The sequence below is a fragment of the Haliotis asinina genome, chromosome 16, assembly GCF_037392515.1.
Source record: "Haliotis asinina isolate JCU_RB_2024 chromosome 16, JCU_Hal_asi_v2, whole genome shotgun sequence".
NCBI classification, from domain to species: domain Eukaryota; kingdom Metazoa; phylum Mollusca; class Gastropoda; order Lepetellida; family Haliotidae; genus Haliotis; species Haliotis asinina.
The window spans coordinates 24,874,580-24,885,133 of record NC_090295.1 but is presented as its reverse complement, the minus strand read 5'-3'; the positions used below and the strand labels follow the sequence as shown (position 1 = coordinate 24,885,133).

The 10,554-nt window shown below is 42.3% G+C and overlaps 1 protein-coding gene across 1 annotated transcript; it reads left to right on the top strand.

Annotated features, from left to right (window-relative positions):
• The first annotated feature begins 2,415 nt into the window (after nucleotides 1-2,415).
• LOC137268400 (uncharacterized) lies at nucleotides 2,416-7,520 on the top strand. Its single transcript, XM_067802968.1, has 4 exons — nucleotides 2,416-2,504; nucleotides 4,058-4,247; nucleotides 4,834-4,976; nucleotides 7,355-7,520. Exons 1-4 carry the CDS (start codon nucleotides 2,456-2,458, stop codon nucleotides 7,459-7,461), a joined length of 489 nt encoding a protein of 162 aa, XP_067659069.1. The 5' UTR covers nucleotides 2,416-2,455; the 3' UTR covers nucleotides 7,462-7,520.
• Nucleotides 7,521-10,554: the final 3,034 nt, after the last annotated feature.

The following is a 10,554-nucleotide window of genomic DNA, read 5'->3' as shown; positions in this document are numbered from 1 at the left end:
TTGATTGATTATCTAGTTACTACAGTTATAAATAATTTTCGAAATGTTCCCGTAGTCAATGACATAGACAAATATATACCCTCGGAAAATGTGTTGGCGCACAGGGCCGGCTAGAAAATATAGGTGTAAGCCCCCCATGTAACTAGCAAGCAGGGCACCGGGCAGACGCTATTTCATACTCTGTAAGACTTCATTTTATAATGACTTCCAGGTCAACATATGGCTTGATACTACAGTTAAGGCCATGACTTGGGTTTTGATGCTATTTTAAAACAACCACGCCTGGAACATTTCTGGAGGAAGACAACTTGGCCATAGTGACAGAGCAGTAGTGACAGCTCACTTGTGAGGCGTTACATATATAACTATCTACTACGGTCTAGAGCGTGCAATGAACTAAGCAATCACATTGCTAGCACATCCTCACGGTGAACTGAGACAATTTGGATGTAAGTATCTTGTCCAAGGATACTGGACAAATGTGCTAACCTCTGACCCAAACGAGGTGCCTACTCCCTGGATCATACAATGCAACACTAAGGCAACTAGTCCAATCTTTTGGTTTAGTGCAACATTAATGCAACCAGGCCACATGTATCATATTGTATGGTACAATGTAACAAAGGCAAACAGTCCACAGTTTGGGCATGATGCTACATGTTGGAAATACTTCAAGTAGAATAGAGTATTTGGATAACCAGCCTTGAGGCCGTCTCACGTGGTTCACAAGGAGACCTTAATCCCAAAGTTCCCACGTCAAGCAAAAGGTTCAAGCCGAATCAAGGGTCGTCATGTGAAGCTCAGTCCCTGAATACAAAGATGCTTCTGACCTGTCGTCAGTCGTTGAGAAGCCTCTGTCCGTGAAGGTCCCTGGGTAGAATAGGCCTTCAGCAACCCATGCTTGCCATAAAAGGCGATTATGCTTGTGGTATGCTGGTGGTCAGGCTCGCTGACTTGGTTGACACATCGGTTCCCAATTGCGCAGATCGATGCTCGTGTTGTTGATCACTGGATTGTCTGGTCCAGGCTCAATTATTTACAGACCGCCACCATATAGCTGTAATATTGCTGAGTGCGGCGTAAAACTAAACTCACTCACTGAGAAGCCTCTCTCATATAAAACTGAATATATAGCAGGACGCCTCTCACACTGACTTGAGCATATCCAAAAGCGTTTTTACACTGGCATGTGGTATATGATGACACAGTTGATTAGCTATAGAGGTATGAAAGAATTAGTTTCTCTGATAATGAACGTGGATATGTACATATATGTCAGGCCCTCATTGAGAATTCCAGGGGTCGATCGGACTCCATCACTAAAACCTCGTGGCCAAAGAAGATTTAGGCTCACGCGTACTTCGAACTGAAAGGAATCAAGGAGAATGAGTCAGAAAGGAAGAGTATTTCCAAAATTCGAACCGCTTTCGGGAAAGGATGTAAAAATATAGAAGCCTTGTAAGAATAAGACTCCCAAATGCTGTCACGTTTCAGTGACAGGTGGCAACGTTTCTATGCGATTCGGTAGTATTCTGATGATGCCAGGATTCATATAAAGAGCATTCAGGGCGATCTGACGTATTCGGGGAGTATTCGAGGTACAATCGAGCTCTGTTCCATCTTCAGTCGAATTATTCCCATACAGTTGAAGAATATCCCACCTGAAGCCCAGCAGCAATCAAGATGAATTCTGATTCATTCGAGGCGCATTTGAGATTCTGATTATGTTTTGAAGTGAATTGTCTTTTCTATTCTACCTCCAGTATGTTCAGAATATTTTGAATGCAGTAAAAAAATTGTATGCAGTAAGGATATTTAGATTGCAGGAAGAATATTCAGAATAAAGTTAGAATGCAGTTCGAATGTTTCCACTTCGAATGTACTTCGAAAGTCATGTTAAAACAATTCATGCATGTTACAAGAATTGATCCGAATAGTTTGAAAGCATTCGGAATGCAGTAAGAAGTTTTAGAATTCAATTCGAATTTACAGGAATCTTCAGACATTTCGTTCCGACAGCTTTCAGGGTCATACCGCCTCATGAGAGGTGTTAGAGGTCACATGTTGTTCTTTTTAGCGAGGTGGAGAGTGGGTGAGTTGGTGTTTACACCGCTTTTAGAAATAGAGCAGAAATATCACGACAGGGGGCACCCCGAATGGGCTCGTACATATACATGCGGGGAATCAAACACGGGTCTTCACCGTGACGAGAGAACACTTTACCTAGGCTACCAGACTGCCCTCTTGACCACGTCAGTGAATGAGAGCTGAAAAGACTGCAGAAGGGGGTTACGGCTGTCTACCGTGTGGCTACCATCGGACTACTCGCGGTGGGCAGGAAGTGCGGATAATTAAGGAAACTAAGTTAATTAGTAAACCGAGAGTTGGTCTACTTAAACTTACCGAGTCTGTGAAGTCTACTGCTCAGTGTGGTGCGGATCGCTGAAAGAAGAACATGACGAACGTTTCTCTTGGATGGGGATTGTCTGTATTACTTGTGATAGGTATGTGATATTCCATCTCTCTCATGTGCCAAAGAAACGTGTTTCTCTTACTGCAACCATACGTGTACATCCAAGCCAATTCATATATACCTGTCACGAAAATTAGTTTTTTGTCTCAATGAATCGAAATTGTCTCTTTCATTCCTCTTTCAGTTCCCAGGTATAGACTTATTTTATATCACTGGCCGATCACCTATGTTGCATACATAACGTGTTCTGTTTGCAAGGGGAACTTGAATCAGCATTGCAGTTGGCTGGCTTCTTGTTTTACGCCGCACTCAGCAACGTTTTAGCTATAACGCGGCGGTCTGTAAATAACCGAGTCCAGACATTCCAGTGATTAACAACATTAGCATCGATGTCGCCAACTGGGATAATGAACGTGTTAATGTGTTCAGCGAGCATGAACACTGGATCCCGTTAGTCGCTTCTTCCAACAAGCATGAGTTGCTGAAGGCCAATTCTAACGCTGATCTTCACAGGTCCAACATTGCATTGATATTGATTAACGCCACTGTGAGCAAGTTCCAGCAACATCCAACTTGGGGACATGGGACTCACAAAATGAGGTTCCACACACTTACCTAAGTATGGATTCGAACCCAGGTTTTCAGTGCGCCGAACGATTGCTATACACGCAACAGCAACACGACCTCGCATACCACATTGCAGTGTATAAAATACGTATATTCTGTCTTGAAAAGAATGCTATGCTGGAGATCTAACTACAAGGTTTTGTTAAAACCTTAATAGATATTACTTTCTCGGCAAAGTTGTATTTTAGTTGACGAATTCATTACAAGCCGTAGTGAATTATGACAGCAGATGTTCTGCGATCTTTTAGCACGTCAGTGGTAAGAGGGAGGTTTCAGATCAGTATCTCCGTCACGATTTGTCAAACGTTCATTTAATCGACGAAGACAGTGTGTTTCAGTCTCCCATTGGGATTGTCCCTCTCCTCTTGCAGCGCCTAGCCAAGTTCAGCCAGACTTGGTCAGTCGTCCTTGCTGTTGACACACACGGTTGGTTATCGCGTATCGTGTTCAGTGGCAGAAAGGTCACGGTTCATTCTATGGATGATGTGCTGCTGGATTGAGTGAGTTTAGTTCTAGCCCGCTTTTAGCAATATTCCCGCAATATCACGTCGGGGGACACCGGAAATGGGCTTCATACATTGTGCCCGTGCTCGGAATCGAATCCCGGGACGAACAAACGCTTTTACCACTAGGCTACGGTTCAACATGAAGTCCAGGGTGAACCTTGATTCATCATTTGCACGTCCACATTTTCATATCCACCAGCGGTGCGTTTGGTTCCAAGGACGTATAGTGGTCAATGTTAGTTCAATATCCCTTACTTTTTGTCAGCAGTATATATATCATGCATTCTAATATATTGTCTTCTCTTAGGTCCGCGCGTCACATCGCTTCTGATTGGTTCAAATTTGCTGGATGCGTGGTTGTCGGCAGCAGCGGGATGTGTTTAGATTACCCTTGTAACACGTCTTCCCTAAACTGGGTTCTGTGTATTGTATATATATACGTCTTATACAGGCTGTGCATCGGCATGCGAGGACATATTTCTACAAAACCAAGATGAAGAAACTGTCAATGGAACGGTCTACACTACAAGAGGGGCCCTTTTGATCCTTGTGTGCGACGGAACGTGTCAGGGAGCTGGATTCACTCCTAATTTAAAATGGTACACTCCATCTGGAGAGAAAGTCTCAACATTTCCAGGAAGGTAGATGTTATTCTAGTTTCAAAGCGTGTGTGTTGATATATGTAATGCTTGGGATATGTCTGAAGCATGACGAATTGTAATAAAGTACATGTACACTAGTTTGAACTGACTAAGATAGTAAGCAATAACAAAGGTAACATGTTAGCCAAAAGACAGATAGCAAGTAATGACTGACGTAACACTGGTTGCACTGAACCCATTTAGAAATTGGCAGATGTAACGCATGTACTGAGACTTTACTGAGAAAGTGTAATCCTAGATAAAACACGTGCTACTTGTTTCATTGGAAACGGGTTAGGTCTAGGATATGAAGACCTTAGAACAAAACTTAATTTTAACATATTTGCTGGTATCAATGATTTCTATGAACGCAACATCGCAGTCCAGACTAAGGGGAAAGTGGGATTGTGACCATTCACCTTCCCAACAGCCAGCTTGGCTTATCGGGGTAATAACGTTCTTTGCTTTGATTGTTAGCGCTATAAGCATACCTGGTGTGGAGGTAGGCGCTATATGAATGGATACATCATTATTGTCATTAAGGTTGAGTCAGTGCTTGCATTAACGTATACATGTTTTATACAAGGATAATGTCAGTGTATCAACAAAGCAGAAGAAGCCGGAAGTTGTATGTTCAGCGATTCCGCTGGCGTGACCAGGGCACTTACAGTTGCGAGGGGCAAATACACGGAGAGTTCCGGAAGTCGTCAGTCAAGGTCCTCATTAGAGGTTAGTGCTTTGTCCTTGAACCACGAGTACCCACTATCAATGATAACACTCTGAAGTCCATATTTAAATGTGAATGATAAAAGCGGTGCACTGAATAATAATTTATTTATAGAGTGCGTAAATTCATAAATGTGCTCTTATTCTCTTCCCTTAGAGGTTACTTGTGACAAGTAACCTTTCTGGGAAGAGATGACGTGCTCTTTGCGCTAAAAGATAACAGAGGGTAATTTTAAAGGCAGCAGTGCCAAACAAGGTTGAAAGGAAGAGAGACTGTGGACAGATGTCAGATATTCTGGGAGATTGTTCCATTTTGATGCTGCAGGGGAGGAGACCGATATTTTGCCAAAAGTTAAAGCTTTCACTCTAGGGGTTGAGAATAAACATTTATTTTGTGATCTAACTCCTCAAAATGGTATTGCTTTTCAGGACCGCGACCCGGTTTACAAAGTCAAATTTGATGTAACTCCAGTAAGCCTACTCTCACTTGGATATTTTATCTGCTGTCGCGCAACGGTCGCTTTCTGGTTTGGCGACTGGAGGTAGTTTTATGGAAAGATGCGAGGTGACGAGCGGTCATTTCTGTTCTCTTCCAATCCAGACATGGAAGAAGCACATGTAGTGGTAGACTCACGCGCAGTCCCTCAATATATAATCTGGATAGTAAGCCCGCTGAAATCGAAAAGGAGCCAGTGAGATGGACGATCCTGAACCTGTTGAAATCTAGACTTGCTTCAAATAGAACTTTAGCATTGCAGGGAGAGGTAGGCAGAAGGGAAAGTACTGTGATTCAGGGACTGAGACAGCTTTATATAGCGACTTCGCCTGTGAATTTATTCACCAATATTAACATACTCTATTGCGTCACGTAGATCGATCAGGTCAGCTCTCATGATTCGGAACCATTTAACAAGCGGAAAACGAGCAATCTTGTTGTAAGATGCATGTTCTCTAATCCATTCATGCGTGCGGTTCAGAACCGTACTTGTCACTATGGCAACATTCTTTCAGCAAGACCACCACACCTGGCGACAGAAAGTGATCATGTCTTACTGCATACTGATCGTAAAAAAGGGAAAAACAAGTTAAGCTGTTCCGGGGACACCAAAGAGATCCTTCTAAACAACCTCTTATATATCAAGTAGCGACTGCTGCCAAAATTAATTCCCATCATATCTAACTTTACAGCGAAGAGAAATCAATTGCATTCTATGTCAACTTGTTCAATGAATTTCAATTACAACTGACATTATATTTGTCGTCATATACGTCGTATAATGTCTGTTCCTCAAGAGATGCTGAATGAGCCGTATAACGTCCTGCTGTTGAGCAGTACTTCAGTTGCCACAGTTTGACGTCTTCGTGGTGAGAGAGAGTCCGTAAACTAAGTCGTTGACGTTCATGATGTTACCATCGTTGGAGCAGAAGTCACCAAATTCTTTGTGAGGAACTGGCCGGCTCAACGAAACCTAGCACTTCACAGTCGCACGGCCATATTAATGTCTGGAAGCTACGATCACCTCAGTGCTACGATCGTTTATGGAAAGATGACACCACTGTTGACTGAATGTCATAGACAAATGTCGATGATAAAATCACAAGTTGTTTTGGAATGATTAAGGAGGGGTGTTTGTCGTCCTTACTGATAATATTGGTACAGCCCAAGAGCACAGGTGCAAAGTTTGCTAATCAAACGGTCAGCTGATACTTGTGATTCTTGCATGGTACGTAAGTCAACACATCAAATGCTGCTTTTTTGGGGTTTTTTTTGTATTCTCAAGCATACTTTGATTGAATTGTATATTCTGACGACATATATGAACGGTTACACGACACCGAGACGGAACACCGCAGTTCGGTAAGTATTTACGTGGGTGGTTCCCACTAGAGTATAGGGGACACGAGTAGGAACAAAACGACTCCACCCCTCTCCACTGAGGACAAGGATGTCCGCACCCTTGACCTTAGAGACTTGGACAACCCTAGCTCAGCTGTCACAATCATGTCTCCAGACGCAGCTGAACTGTCACAATCACGTCTCCAGACACAGTTCACCTGTCACAGTCATATCTCCAGACACAGCTCAGCTCTCAAAATCATGTCTCCAGACGCAGCTGAACTGTCACAATCACGTCTCCAGACACAGTTCACCTGCCACAGCCATATCTCCAGACAAAGCTCAGCTTTGATTGCCATGCCTCTAGACACGGATGTGCGTGCATATGTTGATTTATACATTACACACCCCAGAATGCGAAACTCATATGTATTGGCTTAGTGTTTTCCTTATATTTCACACATATGTTAAAAAAATAAATGAAAACAAAACACGGTATATATTGGGATTCCAGGTAATGTACTCATGGCTTTGTCTGCTGTAGGCACTTCAGTCCGCCCGGTGAGCCGACGTCCGCACACGGAAACAACCGAGACACCACCTGACGAGTCGGATGCACTGCCGTTACTCCCAGATACACTCGTTCAATGATAACCGCGGTCACAAGGTGTAGCTTTATATATCAACTACAAATAAAGGTATCTATGGAAGTCAGTGTTTGTCCTTCATGTTTCCGTCCATGAGTCCAGGTTTTCCAATGAGTACATCTTAGTACGTTCTGATTCCATCAATATTTTATTGCGATAGTATCAGTTGAGCTTGACGTTACCAAGAGCGGATTTACTTCCATGAAACACATGCCACGCAAGTATGCACGCAAACATGCACTCGCATAAATGTCAAGGAGGAAGTGATGCGACTGTAATATGTACCGATGTGAGCATGTCCGCAAACTAGTGAATTTAGTTTTATGCCGCTCTTAGCAATATTCAAGCAACAACACTGCGGTGAACACCAGAAATGGGCTTCACATATTGTATTCATGTTTGGATTCAAACTCGACAAATCAAAATAGAAATATTCCAGTTCACAACCAGTACAACCCTCTAGTCGTCTCGTAAGTATTATTCCCGAAAACGTGATAACTTCGCCTGAGATTCCTAGTTGCAAACAGGCTCATGTTTCTGGAGGTGTTAAAAAGTGTTCGGGCTTGAAGTTTTGAGGACTCCGAAAGGATCTCAGAACCAAGAAAGCTGAAACGAATGCAATGTTTAATGATCATTTATAACATGGGAGATTGATACAGGATACTATTTTATCATTCAAGCAAGATATATCTGCACTACACAGTCATATAATCAGTATGAAGGATAATATTATATCACTGTAGCTATACGCACAAAACAATGTTTGTTTGATAGCTGTTCACAGAAACTTTATGGAGCTTCAAACGAGTGTCCGTGAGCGCTCGTGAAACTAATTGTCAGTTTTATAGGACCACAATTAGTCTTGAAGAACCCCGAACGCTATACCCATAACACTTATCATTAACTTTGAATAACTGTTGTCTATTATCAGCTATTCATTTCATTTTTCCATTGACAATAAAACACCATTGCTTAAATGAAAAACCGTGCAATGAGTTTATGCTATACGTTTCTAATTATGTAGTTGACTGAATGAGAATGAATAATAATAAATTACCGTAAACTAAAGTCAAAAGTGCGTTTGACTTCAATTTGACTCAGTTATATTTCGCAGTGTACTGAATATGCTGTGCTCAAAAACTAAGGGAGAGCCTGAATCATTCAAACATATCTCTTGGTACTGGTGAATCGAATGCTATCACACCATATCTGATAGGAAATACGAGTGTAGGAGTGAGTGAGTGAGTTTAGTTTTACGCCGCACTCAACGATATTCCAGCCATCTGTAAATAATAGAGTCTGGACCAGATAATCCAGTGATCAACAGCATGAGCATAAATCTGCGCAATTGGGAACCGATGACATGTGTAAACCAAGTCAGCGAGCCTGAGCCCGTTAATTGCCTCTTACGACAAACATAGTCGCCTTTCATAGCAAGCATGGATTGCCGAAGGCTTATTCTACCCCGGACCTTCACGATCCGCTTGGTATAATGAGATGACTGCGCACTAGGTCGTTAAAAAGTATGTGGGTCAAAATCCAAATTTGTAGTTTTCAACCACAGCCACTAATACTGTATGAAACCACCCGTTTGCCTGGCATGCATAAAATGCCATGCATAGTTCTCATCATTCGAAAAGAGTAGCTTGTCAGCGACGTTGTTCTACCTATGCACGACTTAATTTCTCGATTCTAATCGATATTGACCTGTCAGGGATGCAACATATTGTTTTGTTGACAACATTACTGCACATGAAAGTATACGGTGTACCCTGGACATTTTCGGACACGTCCATGTCCTCAAGTGATCCATATTTGTTGTAAAGCTTAATCTTATTTTCAGACCCTTTTGGGGCTCTGCCACTTTGTTTTTGTGAAAAATCAGACTCAGGTTTACTTTTGTGATTTGTTGTACGTTACACAACTGAGACCTTGTGGTAGACTGAGACGACGCATTATGATCACGATCTGACTCTGGTTCACTTTGAGACGTACCAGGAAGTGGCACAGCAGTTTGGGTAGATACTGCAGGTGCAAAAGTCTGTGGGGAATCGGTGTTTACCCATGTCAAATCTGTTTGACAGCCTGAAGTTGATCTGGTTGCTTTATTCGTCGCTTCAAATGATGTCTTAGCTTTTGAAGTATACGTTCCTGTTAATTCCGATCTCAGGACAAGCTCTTTGGCTTAAGAAAAGCCAATAATTTGGGTGAATTTGAGTTTGTTTATCTCTATCTGCTGCTTCCATATCGGACACTCTTTTGAAAAAGAAGAATGGTCTCCTGAATAGTTAGTAGATTTCTTATAACTACTGCCTCAATCTTCTGTTGTGTGTGTCTTCTCACCACAGTGAGCACACACAACAGACAATGTGCAAGTATTTACGCCATGCCCATACTTTTGGCACTTGAAACATCTCAGTGGATTTGGAATATACGTTTCCACTTTGATATGACAATAACCAGCCTTTATCGATTTAGGAGCAGTCGGAGTAGAGAAAGAAAACAACTAGGAGTTTGTTTGTTGGATCTCAATGCGTTTGCGGGTAGTGAACCGTTTCACATATAGCACACATTGTTCCTTTATTTCAGAGGCAATATCAGTGTCCAGCATATCAGCAAAAAGGCGGTCTCGGTCCCTCACTATGCCTTTGTTGGTGTTAAGCGTTCCATGGGCAGAGACTGATAGGGGAATGCCGACAAAAGATTGTTTACATGAGGTTAGTTGTCTGTTGTCTCTTACTGCATTCAATAAGAAGAGAACCTGAACGCAAACGTCCTGCTTTGCCTTGTATGCCTTTTGAAACAGCAAAAGGGTTCAGCTTCAAGGGCGTCTTGTCAACGGCCTCACGTACTATAAAACGAGGCCAATAGTCAATAGATGTGGACAGTCTCAGTTCATTAATATCAGGATCTGAGTCAAGAGGACGTTTTTTCTTGGTGATAGGGGCTTCGTAAACCATGGCTAGTGTTTTAAGGTTCATCATCCGAGCCAACTACCAACATACCTCACATAAACAAGAACGTCCTTAAAAAGTTCACGTACACAGTTCACGGTGAGAGTCAGAACCAAAGTTCTCAGATGTTGTCACAAACATCG